The sequence below is a fragment of the Sceloporus undulatus genome, chromosome 3, assembly GCF_019175285.1.
Source record: "Sceloporus undulatus isolate JIND9_A2432 ecotype Alabama chromosome 3, SceUnd_v1.1, whole genome shotgun sequence".
Classification (NCBI taxonomy): Eukaryota; Metazoa; Chordata; class Lepidosauria; order Squamata; family Phrynosomatidae; genus Sceloporus; species Sceloporus undulatus.
The window spans coordinates 159,959,601-159,977,893 of NC_056524.1; the positions used below are offsets into that span (position 1 = coordinate 159,959,601).

At 37.9% G+C, this 18,293-nt stretch overlaps 1 protein-coding gene across 4 annotated transcripts in view; it reads right to left on the reverse strand.

The window, feature by feature from the left end:
- Positions 1-18,293, reverse strand: part of OGDHL (oxoglutarate dehydrogenase L) — a 69,111-nt gene that overhangs the window by 21,531 nt on the left and 29,287 nt on the right. For all 4 annotated transcript variants that reach the window (XM_042459823.1, XM_042459819.1, XM_042459820.1 and 1 more), the window contains 9 exons: positions 17,784-17,874; positions 16,097-16,276; positions 14,419-14,547; positions 13,689-13,868; positions 12,782-12,934; positions 10,611-10,713; positions 8,905-9,033; positions 6,308-6,458; positions 3,309-3,436 (listed from right to left, as the gene is read on the reverse strand). In XM_042459823.1, coding sequence (XP_042315757.1) covers positions 3,309-3,436; positions 6,308-6,458; positions 8,905-9,033; positions 10,611-10,713; positions 12,782-12,934; positions 13,689-13,868; positions 14,419-14,547; positions 16,097-16,276; positions 17,784-17,874 — 1,244 coding nt within the window. The remainder of the gene's footprint in view (positions 1-3,308; positions 3,437-6,307; positions 6,459-8,904; positions 9,034-10,610; positions 10,714-12,781; positions 12,935-13,688; positions 13,869-14,418; positions 14,548-16,096; positions 16,277-17,783; positions 17,875-18,293) is intronic.

Below are 18,293 nucleotides of genomic sequence, written 5' to 3' on the forward strand. Positions count from 1 at the left end.
AATGGTCCTGCTGATGTTTCGCCTAATGCTTGAATCCAATAGGCTTAGGAACTTCACCAAACTTTGGGAAAAGCTGCCAGTATGATTAGAGACCTTCAGATAACAGAAACCTTTAAAGGGAAGTGGTGATCAGTACCAATCCTCAGTCTTCCTCTGCCATCTTTCATCTTGTCACTCTGGCAGATACGATGTGTTGAGAGAGCCGTGCCAGCTTGCACTTCATGTCATACTGTTTCTCCCCACCACCCTCTGATAGTAAATTGCCACAACTTCAAAAACAGCAAGAGTCTTTCAATTAACTAAGTGAAGTTGCAACCACTTCAACTGATTTTCCATTAGTCAAGGGGTCTCAGCCCAAGATTAATCAAAACAAAAAACAAAAGAGTTAAATAACAACATGCAACTCACCTTACGATAATGTCTTTTCAGCTAACTAAGCACACTTCCACCTACATTTAATACTATACACGCGCACCCACGCCAAATGCAGGCACGCTATATGGGGCTTATGTTACGTTGAGGTTAAGCTGCTGGAAATACAACGGTGCACTATTCATGGTGCGCCACCATGCTGCATGCAAGACCACTCCCCCTTTAAGCTGTGGGGTTTGAGCATACATGTTTTTCCCTATATGAGGGGGAAGGTCAGAATGGATCCCATGCATAGGGGGAGGGCCCACTGTATCATGGAGCAAGCTTGTTTTCTGCTGCTTCAGAGACTAGAACAAGGAACAATGGATGCAGCTCCAGGAACAGAGATTTCAACTCAACATTCGAAGGACTGTTCTGACAGTAAGAGCTGTTCGACAGTAGAACACACTCCCTCGGAGCATGGTGGGGCCTCTTTCCATGGAGGTCTTTAAACAGAAGCTGGATGGCCCATCTGTCCGGAATTCTTTGGTTGTGATTTCCTGCATGGCAGGGGGTTGGACTGGATAGCCCTTGTGGTCTCTTCCAACTCTAAAATTCTATGATTTATTATTCTACGTAGCTGATAAAGCTCTTAGATCCTAAGTATAGCACAATGCTAGGTAAGTAAACGTCTTTTGTTCGGTTGGTGTTTTAGCAGTGGACAAAATACAGCAAAGAGAAAGATAGGAAAAGACACACAGAGAATGAAAGAACAAGTACTGTACTAGAAATTAAAGGAAGTTACTCAACAGAAGAACCATGAAAGGAAGCTTGCTCTGCTGACAGACAAAAAAAAACTGAGGAGAAGGTAGTTTGGTGGGCTGTAACATGTGCGGTAGGCAGGAAGGGGAGGGTTTTCCTGTCAAGCTACTCATCTCTATAACTTTCCAAATGGAGTCTCTGTACAGCCACAAAACCCATTTATGTGAGGCACAGAAACCACAAACAACAGAACTAAACATACCCTGCAGGACAAATATTCAATAGCATGGCGTAAATCTATAACTAAACAAAGGGTCTATATAATATTAATTGGATTACAGGCACATGTGGTTTTGGAAGGTCTAGGATCTATGAACAGTCAAATCTCTCCATACATTGTTACATCACTGTTTTCAGTAATATCAATGCAGCAATGGCAATGTTGACATATGTCAACAGATATGGAAAACAAAACCATGGCCAACAGATTGGAAATGATCCATATACATCCCCATCCACAAAAAAGAAGATGCAGCTTTTATAAGACCATAGCTGTGATCTCTCAAGCAAACAAAATTACTGTATATACTCATGTATAAGTCTAGAAATTTTAGTCAAAAAATTGATCCAAAAAACCTGAGTCGACTTATGCATGAGTCAATGTCAGTACTGTACTCTAACTGTTATTTTAAAAAGGAACCAATCCAATTCAAGATGGGAAAGAGAATCCAGCCAGCATGCAGGCTCTGTATTTTAAGGCACAAACCAAGCTATAAAATCTGAATGCAAGTGAAACCAGGACACTGTACAGAGAAAGAGAAAACCAGAGTCTGCAATGGAAGCCATGTTTAGATAAGATAAGACAACACAATATGGAAGCTCTCACACCTAACATACAAGAGACCTTAGCCTATAGAGCACTCACACTTAACCCCTCAATGTAACGGTCTATACTAAGCAAGGTTCTATGCTATTGTAGGTTTATATAAGTTTTTACCTAGGATAGAAAAGGGCAGGTTGCTGTTCAAAATAAACAAGAAAGTGAGTCTGTAGAAGACAAATAATTAAATTACAAAAAATAAACGCAGTTTAAAGTAAAATAAATTAATCAAACTCTTTTCTGTATCTCCAACATATGTTTGTGTATGTGCCTTGAAGTCACCTGTCTACTTATGTGACTCATGAATTTCATAGGTGTTTCTTAGGCAAGGAATACTCAGAGGTGGTTTATAACCTTTCAGTTCTCAGATATTTTGTTTTACACTATAAAGTGGATAGCCGGCAGTGTTTTTTATCCATGTGGTAATTTAATTCTGCTAGAATAACATTATAATGGAACTATAGTTGTTCAATAACTCAGTGCCAGGCTCACAGCTGTGAACAGGTTCCAGCTCTTTACCTTTTGCACCTGCCAGAAAAACAATGTGGAGCTTCATCATGCAGGGCTACCAAATTCATTTTTACTTAATTAGATTCAATGCAAAAGAACACTGATGGGAATTCCCAAGATGATAAAGAGTTATTTTACTTGTTTATGCAAGCACAAGTTCAAGCCCAGAGCTTAATTCCTCTCTTTTGTCATAGCTGAGTATACCTGACCATATGACAGGAAGAATAGATAAAGGTAAAAGACAGTATAAAACATGTTTTAGGAATGTCTGAATAAGATGAAATTGGACTAACTGCTGTAGAAAACTAAATATCATATTGTGGTAAGCCTCAACATATATAAATAAAAATTCCTCTGTATCAAAGTGGTTATTCAACAAAAATGGGTATTGCTCACAGAGAATTTCCTTCCATGATTATTGCCCTGTCAACCAAATGACAACATTAGACACAATACAAGTGACGACTGACACAATACAAGTGACTATTTGCTACTTTTACTGTCAAAAACTAATAATGATCACACAAATAATCCCAATTGGACTGATGAAGATGGAACTGGATTTTATTTTTCATATAACAGCACAATTATGATCCAAAAAATGTCTACTCTAAAATGACTAAATCCCCATCTCAAGTTAGTCTGAGCACCATTCTCTTTTGGGGAGGTGAGCACATAAGTCCAGTAAATAAAATTAAGGGCATTAAAAATAATCCAATGTACACATTCACATCAAGTCAAAGCACAATCCATTCTAATCAGCAAAACTGTTAATAAACATCAAGGTTTAATCCATTGAACTTACCTAAAACCCCATATTCTGAAAGAGAGCTGTTGCATACAGTATATGGAGCTTGCTGCTCCCAGAGGTGATTCATAGGAACACAGGTCCTTTTGTCAACATCTTGATCATGCAGCACATGGTGGCGATGGCTACAATGGTTTTTAAAGACAGAAGTAATGTTTGGTATTATAGTAACAGCCGCACATATAGATTTTTGTTTTGGTATATCAGAAGACTTCATATGTACTACTGCAATAACAACAACCAAGCAAGCTAAATAACTAGTACCAAGATCTGGTTGGATTGTTTGAGTAATGAACAGCATGATGATGGTATTCCCTGCTGTGTGCCTTGTGAACTGGCCCTGGGATAGTACTTCCATGTGTGCATCAAGATCCTAGGTGCATGTTACAGTCCGTTATGCGAGCAGGTTGATACAACAGGATCTTGGCATTGTATTACTCCCAGTTTTCAGGTGGAGGCCTAGAGACAGTAACTCTAAGCAAAATCATGGCTGAGGCCAGGTTTGAATCAGTGATTTCCTAGACACATTCTTAAAACTGTATTGCATCAGCAATCGTATTTTTCAAATAAAATATTAAAGTAATACCTAAAGTAGAAGCAGTATCTACGAAGCAGGATACTGTTCATTCCATCTAGAAGATGGATGAAGTATTTCTGTCAGTATGGATTTTTTTCTTTGGGAAAAAAAAGCCCTTGAACACCCATTATAATAGTATCTTGCCTTCTTCCTGCCACTACAGATAACTTTGGAATTGTTGCTGTGCAATCCATTATTCTTTTAGAGGTATGTACTCCATGAAATATAAAGTATAGAAATATAAAGTATAGAAGCCATTGCACCACAGCACTGCTTCCCTTCAAATTAAAATTACGCTGTGAAATTCTTATTAGACATGTGCCATTTGCATTGTGCACTGGCTTCCACCTCCTCCAAGTACTTCTCAAGACCAAAACTTGAAAGACCTGAATCCTCCTCACTGCCCACCCTCACACGCTCACTGCTTAAGAGTCCTCCAGAGCTCTATTAATCACCATTAGAATAATGCACCAAGGAACATTATCAAAACAGAGATGACTAGAGTAATTACTGTAATCCATTAACTCACTGAGCAAGACTAACTGAGTGAAACACACCAATATGTTCAAGCTTTACAACCACTAAAAAAAGAAGGGCTATTACTCCAGTAATAGCTATTCTGTGGCGCATATCTGGTGAAGCTGAACAAATTGCAGGCAGAAACTCTGGTCTTCTAATGAATCTTAGTTTCTATTTAGAGTTGTGAAAAATCTTGCTAACTAATATCATAAAGACAGGGACCAACAATGTGTCAGAGGTTTAAAAATAAGAACTAAACAAGCATAATGAAGACAGCAATTTTAACTGATCTCTCTCCCCATAGAAACTCCTCTAACAGCCAACCTTATACAAAATAAACAGATTACAGAGTTTCGTTCATTTGTGTGCAGGCACACCTCAGACAACAAAGCATCTGCCCAAGAAACTTCTTTTTACAAAGCCTTTTTATGGGAGCCCAGCTCAACCCTCTTTTCCATGTCTTCTGTCTAGCTGGATGTGTTTTTCTGCAACATTGGAATTGAAAGGATGGTGAAGGAGGGCTAGGGAAGACAGACTTTCACTGCTGAGTTGCAGAAGCATATCTGCAGTAAAAAATGTAATAAAGCTTGTCCTGGGAAAGAATGCAATTCTACTCTAGGTGATCCTACTGTAGCTGTGTGTTCTTATGTACACAGCTGCCTCCAGAATCGCTTACTATGCATGTGTGAAGACTGAAACAAAAAGAAGAGAGGAAAACAGACTTAGCCTGCCTCACCAAATACCCCCACAACGTATTAAAAAGCATAGAGCTGTAAGTCTGACCACCAAAATGGAAACTATAACTAAAGCAGAGGCTGCCAGCTCACATGCAGGAGTTCCAAGTCTAAATTTCTTTTCAGTTAAAACAATTGACTCCTATGGCTTCACATCAGTTTCTTCTCAAGCCTGACATAAGTGTTGCATTCCACAAAACATCTTTGGTAGATACCTAAGCATTGTATTGTATTTGTATTGTTCATTTAGTGTTTGTTTTTTAATACAGCCACCTTTAGGGTGAGTGTGGGTTGCTTCTCCAAGCCATCCAAGAATAAACTTTCATTCTTTCATTCTCTGGATGGCCACAGAATTAATCCACATGACTGAGATGGACTCAGGCCCTCTTTAACCACAGGGTGGATTGGGCTGCCTCAACTACAATGCTCTTTTTCTCTACCAAAGCAATCTCCTCTTTGTACATTTCTTCCTCTTTTATGTAACTTCCATTGCCCAAACTAACTCTTAATTTTGCTTGATGGTGAATGTGGGAAACATGTAGCCAGCTAGGGAGGAAAATTAAAAACTGAAGTGAAGACACAGGAGTCAATTGTTTAACTGAAAATAATTGTAGACTTGGAAATCCTGCATGTGAGCTGGCATGTGGAGATAAATCCAATCATGTGGATTGATTCTCTGGGCCATCCAGCTAATGTTTGCCTTTCCATTGCTGACTTCTTACCTTCTACCATCACTATTTCTCTTCCTATATTTAAAGGAATTCTTCCAGTCAATTTATGATTCAGAATTATTTCCACTGTCACATGCAATTACAAATTTATTTTTCATAGTACTAAACAATTGTATTGATGCAAAACTTCAGTCTGAAGCGCACCGAAAATATTAATAAAGCCTCAAATTATCAACACCTAGCAGAACCTGTTTGACATTTTTTACTAAATTGCCGTAATAGCAGCCATATGAAAACGTTTTTATTTAGGCAAGCTTTTTTTAAAAAAATCACGAGTTGGCTTATTGGGGGGATTATAATAGATGGTTTTAATTGTTTTTCATTTTTTACTGTGATGTTTTGAAATATTTTTATCTTATAAGTTGCCTCGGGTCCCTTCTTAGAAATAAATAAATAAATAAATAAATAAATAAATAAATAAATAAATATTCTCACCTGAAAGTACCCCTTTCTACATCCTGTCCACTTAACCGCACATGAATACCTTCTTTCAATAAAGATCCAAAAGCCATGTACTCTGCCAAGGCCCAGTCAACAACCCGATTCTTTGTCATTTCCGATCGGCCTTTCAAAATTCGAGAAAGTCCTACATGTGGGATGGGACAAGATTGTGGGGTAGACAAAAAAAAGAATTAATGATTGAAAAAAGTCAACAATTATCAGGGTACGAATTAATTTGCCTTTATTTCCAAATCAAAAACTATAAAACAAAGGAAAAGCATCAACAGCTGCAAATAACAAAATACAACCCTTGGGTTACCAGATTAATGGTAACCCAAACATACCGTACTTCCCTCTCCTCCCTGAGTACCATATGCGTCCACTAGCCACAACAATCAAGCCAATTATATTCAACCTTGAAATTCCCATCATTATACTAAAATTGATAGTGCTTCATCCAATTACGCTCCAGCTGTATTTCTGTTCTAGTCTTTAACTGTCTACATTCTCATCAACATTGATACATAATTCAAATCTCAGACTTGGTAATCTTACATAGAACCTCATTAAAAGCCATACATCATGGTATGTCTTACATTTGAAAACATTAATATATACCTGAAATTATTCATTCATTTGCAATATATGTATATACTGTTATATACTGTGAGATATCAAAGAGGATCACATTGAAAATAGCTCTTATGAAAGAAACACTGATTTCAATTCAATCTATTGACATGCCATGGAAATAAACTGAGTGCTTGGAGAAACATTTACTTTTTCACAGAGATATGTTCTATAAATGATCCCATTCTGTATTTTGCTTCACTTTTCAGTTTTACCTATATTATTTGATCCAAAATCCTTCTTTGCATACGTAAGTAAGTCAAACTACATTATTCATGAAATAAAGGACAAAATGTTGCATCCATAATATCACTGAACACCCCTAAACTGCCTAATCCATGAATTAGCCACATTTCCAGCTTCTTTCATGAAAGCATGCAAATCCTTGCTTCATTCATGACATTTTATGACTTAAGCAATTTTTTAATCTTATTCACGAAGTAGGCATAGTTATGCAAGGCTTTTTATGAATAAGGCTTTGCTCAATTTAGGCAGTTTTGTTAAAGATAAATAACTTTGACAAGGCATGGGCCATTTCATGAAGCAAGCAATGTTTCACTTATTTTATGAATGAGGCAACTCCAAATTGTAGTATGGCTGATAGTTATAAGTCTATATGAACTTAACAATTGCCTCTTACATTCTGAGAGTTTTACAGATGTCCATAAAGCACCAGCCAGATGGTTCAGTCTATGTACCATATTACTTTTAATTGTTCCACAAGTGTGCATGTATATTTAACAAAATACTTGCATTTAAAAATGCATAGCAACAGAGGACAGAACTACATGCAAAATTTTGTATTCAAGACCTCCTCTAGATATCTCATAATGAGTAATTATATTTTGGTTTATTAAGAATATTTATGTTAATTACATGCCACTTGAGCACAAAACATTCAAGATGTGTAATTGAAAGTGTTGCTCCAATAGATTCTTGGGAATTTTAATTCTATAAAGCCCTGTTGAACAACCTCAGAGGAAAGAAAATAAATAAAAGGCAGATTTTACCATCAAAGACAGTATTTAAATTTCACACAGCTCATTTGGTTATTTATTAGCATGCTATAATATAACTTTATAGACCCAAGCTTGAGAATGAACCAGATCAGAGATCATATGGCAGAATCAATTTGCCAGAAACTGGCCGAAAGAAACACAGAGGCATAAAATTCTGGAGACGCATTTTAAACAGAAATACATAACCACACAGAGAAGTACAACTGTTGACTCCCTAGGAAATTCTTCTTTTCCAGCATCTTCCCATTTTCCACCTTCTCTCTTGAAGTAACCTTTTGCAAACCATCATTTAGTTCTTTTCTTTAAAGAATACATTTTCACATGGAAGAATATAAAGATGTAACTATGCCCCACCATAACAGATCAAGTGCAAATGCTTAAACTATCAAAGATCAGTCATTCTGCAAGTTCCTAAAGGTCTCTATAATCAGAAGGCACATTGAATGGGCACAAACAGCTCTTAACATGAATTTAAATACTACTAATTTAGCACTAATTAAAGTGCCATAGTTTCTCTCAAGACCTTTACACAATGATTCCCAGACCATTAAAACTAACAATAAAGTCATGATTGCCTCAATTCAAAGAGAATGAAAAATGATAATTTGCATATTTCATTAACACTGCTTGTACCAACATTTAATAAGCCTGAAGGAAAAGGCAGACATACAAACCTTTATGCTAGCTGCCAGTGCAGTGCCCTGTGCTACATATACCACCACTACATGTTAAGTGGGGGGGAGCTATTGTTATTGTTGAGTAAATAGAGGACAGCTTGAAATGGGGATAAGGAAAAGTAGTATAGTGTGTGTGTATATATGTATATGTATGTATATACTGAGATTTCTCCCATGTTCTGAACACATACCACTTCTGCATCTCCACACACCAAGAACATAAAGTGTTCCAAAGAATTAAGTAAGAATTAAGATTTCCTCTCACCTCCATGTATTTTAAATCCTTCAAGGGGCACAGAGCTTGCTGCATTGCCAATATGGGTCAGCATGTCTTCAGGGATACCAGTAGGAGGACAAGTCATACTTTTTGGTTCTCCATCTAAATTAAAGAAACCTGGGAAAGAGTTTTTTAAAAATGACAATATAGATATTAATAGAAAAAATTTACTTGCTTAAAGAATCCACTATTTTATTTTCAAAAGAAGTAACAATTATTATTCTTTTTAAAAAAGATGGAGAAAATCTCTCTCCATTTCTCCCCTATGCTTACTTCTATTGATAATCTCAGCACTCTGAAGAACTTTAATATTGCCTTGCAAACCTCAATGCCAATGGAATCTATAATCTACATCCTGCAGGAATGGGGAGAGGGTGAGCACAGTCAATTGTAGCTGAAGGAGAGTAGATTACAACAGCCCTTCAGTCTAATCCACTTTCAATATTGCAAGGATGAATCTGGCTGGAAGTTTCAAAAATTCCACACAGGACATTTCCATACTATTTAAATTGCTTTCCCAAATTCCTTCCCAGCCAACATCTAGCTGTGAGATGCATAGTGATTTATGATACAAAACTGAAGTCAAGGTTGCAATAATCTACTAAAAGAGCTTTCAGCATTCTAGAAGGCATGTACAAATTCCAGACTGTAAACTGCTTAGTGAGTGCTGATTTTATTATGAAGCAGTATAGAAACAGGGATGCAGTGACTCAAGTGGTTAAGACGCTGACTCTGTTGATTGCAAGATTGGCAGGTTGGCAATTTGAAGCCCGGGTGCTGCGTGATGGGGTGAGCTCCCGTCACTAGCCTCAGCTTCTGCCAACCTAGCAGTTCAAAGGCATGCAAATACAAGTAGATAAATAGGTACCACTTCTCAGTGGGAAGGTAACAGCATTCAGTGGAGTTATGCTGGCCACATGAAGAGCCAGTGCTCTCAGAGGATGCTCTAGTAGTCATGTGGGACTACTAGAGCATCGTCTGAGAGCACTGGCTCTTCACCTTAGAAACTAAGAGGACCACCACCCCCTACAGTCGGTTATGACTAGACATTCATGTCATGTGACTACCTTTAACTTTACTTTTATAGAAATGTTATTATTCTCATCCTTATATGAATTTCATCTAAATAGTACAGTAATTCATTGTCTGTTTGCACATACAAATTGGAGTTGGTTGCTTTGCCAGTTTAGGGTTTGATATTTCATACAGAACTCGAAATGGGGACCTGATTTCAGCAGGCGATTGAGAAGTGAAGCATTAAATTTGCTTTAGGGGAAACAGGCACTTATTGTTGCCACAGTTATGCTTTCTTTTACTTTGCTTCTGTAGTACCAACTCTTTCCCCACATGTTTTTTCTTGTTCTTTAACCATATAAAAATGACACAACCATATTTTGTGAGTAGTTTTTATGCAATTACCAGGTAAAGAAGGATAGGAGGGTGTCACCATCATTTCAACAACAGCAATTTTCATGCAATGAAAAATATAAGGAAGTCACCAAAGCAGCCACGGCTAAGTGTTTTTTCTTCCATCTTTACAAAGTTTGCCCCATCTGCTGCCTAGTGAATTGGGGGAGGGGAGTTATTTCAGCTCAGTGTTGAATGACCAAGCACTCCAACATTAAACATGCTTAAAACAAAAGATATTAATTGAAACTGTATCACTCAATGTCATTTGCAATAACTATTCTTACCTGGCCATGGTGAATCAAGCCAGTGTTTAATGTGTAAAATTTTATTATCTTTGGATCTTGTATAAGCTTCCTCACATATCTTATCATACTTTGCAATTTCCTCCTGTAGAACAAGAAAAAGAAACCTTAATATTTATTATAAAGCAGCAACATTGTATGGGGTTAGAGACAGCAACAGTTCCATCAAAGCCAAAGTGTCCATGGTCAAGTTTAGCAACTGACTGAAGCAGCTGGGTTTCTTTTTCTTTACCATATCTATTTTAGTTTCTGCATCTGTCTCCCCACCACATCTCCTTTTTGTGTGCCTTCAAGACATTTCCAATTTATGGTGACCCTAAGGCAAACCTATCACAGGGTTTTCTTGGCAAGAGTTATCCACAGAGGGTTTGTCTTTGCCTTCTTCTGAGGCTGAGAGGGTAGAGTGTGCCTTGCCTAAGGTCATCAGTGGGTTGCTATGGCTGAACAGCTCTCCAGACTAATAGTCTGGCACTTTTGTGCTTTTGATTATATGAGGATTTAATATGTTCCCTCTAGGAATCCCTAAGTCCTCTAAAGAAATTCTGCTGGAAATTGACCATAGTTGACCATAATTGAGGGTGTAGATATTACTAGAGAAACCACTTCTCTGGGCATTTGTAGGTCCTCTAGCATGATTCTATTATCTCATTTTGGAACATTTTGACCAAAGAGATGCACTGGAGGACCTAGAGATTCCTAGAGAGGTGGTCTCTCAGGTAAAAAAAGTAGGATTTTTTTTATTTGCAGTTTTCCTACTTTCACGGGGATCCTGTGCCTCTAGCCCCAGCAAATGTGGAGGGACTACTGTATTTGGAACAATGTATTAAGGGAGAGGAGAGAAAACGTGCCCAACAGGCCACATATAATTTCCAAAGCAGTTTCTGAGGTCCTCAGCATCCACTCTCATCCCAAAATATTATGCAGGAGCAAATGCCTCAAATTTTCCCCCAAGGCTACCCCCCCCCCCCCCCCCCACATATGGAGTATGGAGGCTATCTTGCTGCATTTGGGAGCTTCCTGATGTTGAGATATGCCTTTTTGCAAACAGGGAATGAACTAAAAGTTAACTTGCATTAAGAAGTAAGTTAACATGCTAACACAAATTAAAAGGACAAGCTAAGACTTATTTAAAGAGGTATAATGACCCACCTAATCTCATGATTTTAAATTTGCATCCAAATCTGGCTTGATTAGAGCCTTTCACCATTGCTCCCAAGTCACATTTAACAAGAAGTGATGGTTAACTGCAGCTTGCTGAATGAAGAAGTTGCTTATACAAGTTGTCTTCTTGATCCCCCATTAATGGTCCCTCACCACATACGTAAGTCCTTTATTTAGGGTCTTCTATGGCCCTTCTGAGAGGGTGTAGCTGATAATCCTCAGCCAACACTTACAAATAAACTGTTGTATTTATATTGATTCAGTTCATTAAACTAAATCATTGCTGCATCATACCATTTACCAGCGGGGACTGCGCAAAACACTGAGCTATCTGACATTATGCATCTACCCCCTCATAGTCAACCTGTATAGTAACCAAGACTATGGGTATCTATCACTAGCCTCACAGTAAAAATACAATGATAAGATGTTAAATAACTGACTGCACATTGATGACATTTAAAATCAGCTCCTTCAGCCCTGCCTAATAGTAAGGGTGACCCTGTAAGGCATTTTCAGTCTTTGATCCCAACCTTTCTAAACCCTCTGACAGGAAGAGGAATCTACAGAGGAACACAGATTCACTTCTGACTTTTTGATACATTTCAAGGATTCTGGGTAAAGCAAAGCATGATGTCAAAAACAAAAGAAAGGATTATCACTTGGGCGGGAAAGGCACCATGGCAATCTATTTTGCAGACCTTTACACTTTGCTAAATTAATCTACAACAGACTGCATTTTATTCATGATTTTCTACTTCTTCATAAATTTCATAGTGCTCTTCCTTTTATTTCTTTCTTATTTGAATTGTTTGGACACTCAACGGTTCTCCCAGATTATAAAAAATTTAAAAAAAAAACTGGCAGATTCTTTATATACAAAATGAAAATTAATTATCCACCCAAATCGAAAAGCAAATCTGTTAAAACGACAAGTTCAAGCAAGGTAACTGATTACAAACCCAGAATCATAACTTGCCAGCATGGTATACCTCAAATTCCTGCAGTGTTACAGTTCCATCAGCTATCAGCTTGTCAGCATACTTTTTCAGCACGGCTACCTGCTTATGAATCTGCTTGTACATCAAAGGTTGGGTGAACATGGGCTCATCCATTTCATTGTGGCCTCGTCTTCGGTAACACACCTACAGGGAAGTCTTATTTCAGTCAGTTTGGTCATGCAGTGATCAGCCTTCAAGGCTTTATTTTTTTTAAAAAAAAAAACATTTCTAGAATTTCTTTTGGAGTTCATGTTTGTCAGCAGTTTGTTCTTAGATTTTAAAAAGTACTATTACAGATAAGTGGTGGGCAGTAATTTAGATGTTATGATCACATTGAAGTTGGAACATACCAAAGGATCGTTTTCTATATGTCATAAATTGTAAGGATTAAGTGATGCATTATAATTTAGATGTGATGATAAAATTGCATTTGATACATACCAAGAGGTACTTTATTTCACAAGTTGTTAAGACACAGTTTCATCTGATGAGGAAAAACTACAGAATACAAACTAGGCTTCAAGAGCATATTTTGAGGTCCCACTCCATTCAAAAGGAAACTTCCTGAAAAATGCAATACTGGACCTTTTTTTAATTTAAATTCTAGATAGCATTAACAAAAGCAGGAAATTTATAATTAATACTGCATCATCATACCAGGGCCTATTCCAGAATAGCCAGAATTCAAAGGCACAGTATCTACATGTACACACAAGGCTGTGTCAACTGTCCCTTCCCACTTCAGTTCCTCATGCTCTGAAATCCTCCAAGAGAAAGGAGAGGCTTTCCAAGGGAAGCACAAGGGACTTCGGTGGGAAGTAAGTTCACTCTGCATATGACAAAGAAGACACTATGCAAACACTGGATCTCCACATAAGAAAGTAATGACAATACTTACCAGATCTATTACCACATCTTTATTAAAAGTGTTTCGCCATTCTGCAGCTACATTGCACACGTACATCACTGCTTCTGGATCATCAGCATTCACATGAAATATAGGTGCATTGACCACCCGAGCCACATCAGTCGGGTATGGAGATGAGCGAGCCATTCGTGGATCCGTAGTAAAACCAATCTGAAATGCAAGACTTTGCAACTACAGTATGTAGTTTTCAATCTCTCTCCTTCCCTCTCTCGCTTCCCTACTTTCTCTCTCTCTACTTCCCTCCTTTTGTTCTAAGCAATAAAAATTAGGTTTTGCTTAATACAGTACAGTTTATTGATGTGGCACAGTGACATGCATCCAAGAAAAAATATGTTACTTAAACCATTTTTAAAAATTATTTGGCAGCTGGAAAAAATAGAGGGGTCTATGCCATTGTAATCTATAAGCAATTTGGAAATGTAATAAAATGTTTTTATTTTAAACCCAGGTTGACATTGCATAGACAACCTAAGATACTGTTTCCTTCATCCCTTTGACTCCCCCCCCCCCATTTTTCTGTTAACTTTTTCTAAAATTCTTTAGGTGTCCTTCTCACAAAATTTTGTTGTAGCCATAAAGCCTTTGGCTCAATAGCAAGGAACAGAATCATGTGCTATTGTACTATTTGTTCTGAAAGCCATGGAAAAAGAAATGCCAAAAAATGAAACCCAAATTACGCAAGACGTTTTCTGATTTTTACCTGGTTGTTGACAACAACATGAATAGTACCGTTGGTGGTATATGATGGAAGATCACTCAGATGAAATGTTTCATAAACCACTCCTTGTCCAGCAAAGGCAGCATCCCCATGTAAAAGTATAGACATGACCTAAATGATTAAGATTTTTAAAATAACTGACTTATTTACCATAAGCTCTCTAGTCCAATTTATTTTTTTCTTATTATAAAACAGGTTGCAAAGAATCTGCTGTTTCACTGAAATCACTTTAATGAAATGTTCACCAATCTATGTTACATGGGTTAGGTCTGAGCATTTGGCTTCCCAGTTGACTGAAGAGGAGGGCGTCAACCAAGCTGTGCCCACCAAGTTTCTGGGTGCAAAAGCAAACCAGTTCCTATGGGTGAGGTGGAGTTGCAGTAGTCTATTATAAGTTTCTAATAGTAAGGTCTTACAGTGAGTGGTGACAGTGCAATCCCAGGCTTTCACAGATGCAACTGATTATCTGCATCCATTCAAATCCATGTTTAGATATGAGACTGAGACAGAAACAGCCTTGATCATAGAAACATAGAATAATAGAGTTGGAAGAGACCGCAAGGGCCATCCAGTCCAACCCCCTGCCATGCAGGAAATCCAGATCAAAGCATCCCCGACAGATGGCCATCCAGCCTCTGTTTAAAGACCTCCAAGGATGACCTATACCAGGAACTGGACAACAGGATTGCATCTCTGTTGGTTCTATTGCACCTCTAAGAATCATATGATGCCATTAATCATGGTATCTTTCAGGGCCATTTGACTGATATGGGACTTGAGGGCACTGTTCTGCAGCAGTTCATTCCTTGCTTAACATTCTCACAGGTGGTGCTGGGAAATTTTTTTAACCTCCTGGCTATTAGACTATAAGGTTCCACAAGGCTCAATACTACCCCCTGTCCTTTTTAATATCTATGCAGGAGTACTGGAGAGGTTATCCAAGGATTGGGTGCCAAGTGTCCCCAAAATCCTGATTATATATAGCTCTATCTCTCTTCTTGAGCTGATAATGAGGAGACTGTAGAAGACCCAAATCATTGTTTGGATGCCATGCAGGACTGGATGTGGGTAAGTCAATTTTGGATCTGGCTAGATAAAATGGAAATTATGTTGGTCAACAAGAAAGCTAACCTGGATTTGGCATTACAGTCTGTTCTGGACGGAGCTGTGCTCTCTCTGAAAGATCTGGTGTGATTGGACACAAGCTTTGCTCCTTTATTTGTTGTATGCTGCCTCAAAAGCCATAGAAGACAGGCAGGTAATAAATAAATGTTTCAAATAAGTGACTAAACAAACAAACCAAAGAAGGATGTTGATAAGAAGCATCTGATGCAACATCCACCAATTTTGCTGGGTAGCAGCTAGGCTATTTATTTATTAAAGAAGCCCTTTAATAAAACATGTTTTGACCAGATCTCTTAAAAGACTTGAGAAATTGACACTTTTAGCAAATATTTACACTAAAATAAGGGTGGAAAGAGCTCAGGACTAAAGAACAGACCAAGTCACATGCCTCAAGCAATATTTTTCTACATGAACTTAATTGATGTGAAAAAATGTACTTTGAAGATTTAAATTTTACCTTTAATACTGGAGAGGTACTACAGACTTGTTTATTACAAATTAGGCCAAGGAAAACTTATACATCAAACAATGTTACCTTTTTCCCCTCAGTATCCCCTCGGTAAAATTGTTCAGCCTTGGTCTTCCCTTGAACCACAGGATCTACTGCTTCCAAATGAGATGGATTAGCCACAAGTGAGAGGGTAATTTTTTTGTTTGTTGCTCGATTGATCCTTTCATGGTACATTCCCAAATGATATTTTACATCCCCAGATCCCTAAAATACAAGAAATAATTAAAGTTCACACACACATGTACCACCAGTACAGCCAGATTCAGCCATGGAATTTTTTATGTAAACTCTAAATTGGTTCTAAGTCCAAATCCACCCAGCCACTAGAGTTTGGAAGCAACAAGCCACAGCTAGAAATCAAGGTATTGTCAGATCATGAGTTTCAGCTTGCATTAAATGTGGCTCACTAAACTCAGCTTAATTCTAAACTATTACTGTACCCCTACAGATGTGAAGAAAGGAAAGCTAGAAAAAGAAAACATTTCTAAAAAAAACCTCTTGTGGGCAATTTCACATATCTACTGTCTTTCTTTAGTCTACCAGGAAGGATAATCTATTCCTGCCCACCTGTTGCTGACAAGATTTCCAGCTGGGCTACAGTAACTTTGTTAGGGGTGTAAATAAAGGTACAATGGGTGCTTTTGCTACTATCTGCCATGGGATATATATTAAGAGCAGACCTTTCAGGTAAAAAGCAATTTAACAAAACTCTCAAATGAAGCCCAAATCATGGAAGATTACGTTCTCTTGGTGTTCACTACATCCTCTCACATCCCAAAGACCCCCTAAGACATATTTTGCTTTGTACCAGGAACAAGACGTGATATTACATTTCTGGTCAAAATGGAGGCAAAAACGCAGCTCACAGCAAGGGGCAGTCAGAGAGGAATGTACAGTTATCTAAATCTGTCCTGGAACAGATGGGCCAAATGAAGTGACTTCTGGCCACTTTGAAGGCATAGTGTTCAAACAATGCATGCCTCTAAAGCAGACTGAAGCTGTGCTGAAGCCATGCTCCCGTCCTTTGGACCAAAGCAAAAAGAAGTCAAGATAATCTGGTTTCTGGCGGTATAGATTGGATCCTGCAGCCACTGCCCACTTTCAGAGCAGGCCGTGCAGTTGACGCGCTCCCAACCCATTTACAGACAGAGCAGACTCAGGCCGCTCTTTCAGGCCCATCTACTCCAGCCCTTAGGCTTAATTCTATTTCTGAACATAACCCATGTGTTATTCTAAAGCAGCGGTTCCCAATCTGTGCTCCGTGGAGCCCCTAGGGCTCCACATGCATTTCCCGGGTGCTCTGCGGCCACTCCAGGAAAATAAAAGAAATAAAAATTGAATGAAATTATAAAGAATAAGACTCAAAATATGAAAACCATTAACTTGTAATACATAGGGTAGGCCTCTTAGGGGCTTCACCAAAGAAACTGATTCTAAAAAGGGCTCCATGAGTCAAAAAGGTTGGGAACCTCTGCTCTAAAGTGATAAATTTTATATATCCATATGAGTCAGAAAAGTAATGACATTTAAGCCTAAACTTTTATGTTTATAATTGTTTGTATTGTATAATATACTGAGATCCTACAATAAGAGTGGGATCAAAGAGTTTTAATAAATAAAATAATTAAATATTTATTGAAAACATTACAAAAAACACATCAAGACAAGTAGAAAGTAAAAATATTCTGATAATATCAGAACTGTGTCTAACCTCATCAGCTGCTTCAAGCTTTGGGTCAAACTGGCAAAAGATCTGTTCCAGTTCCTTGCGAATCACATTGGCCAATACATTCAGCCTTCCTCTTGAAAAAAGAAGGGGAAAACACACCAAGAAACCACATAAGAGCCAATAAACAAATATCTGCATATAGTTATATACAGAATTCTACAGCACGTTTAATGCAACATTCTATTCATCAGATTCAAGAATATGCTCTTTATCAACATTTTGATTTTCTGTTATATCTGCATAATTTTCATCTGTAAGAAGAGAAAGAGAAAAAGAAATAACGAGAAAGACACAATAATGACAAGAAATAACAAGCAAGAGGGGCTACTCAGTCAAGAACAGTCTGAGAGAAATTTCCTTGATGACAGACAAAGAGAAATGAGGAGGAGGTAGTTTGATGGGCTCAGGCATGCGCAATGGACAGGAGAGGGCAGGGTCATTCCTTCCAAGCTATTCAGCTTTGAACTTTCCATATGGAGTCTCTGCAAAGGT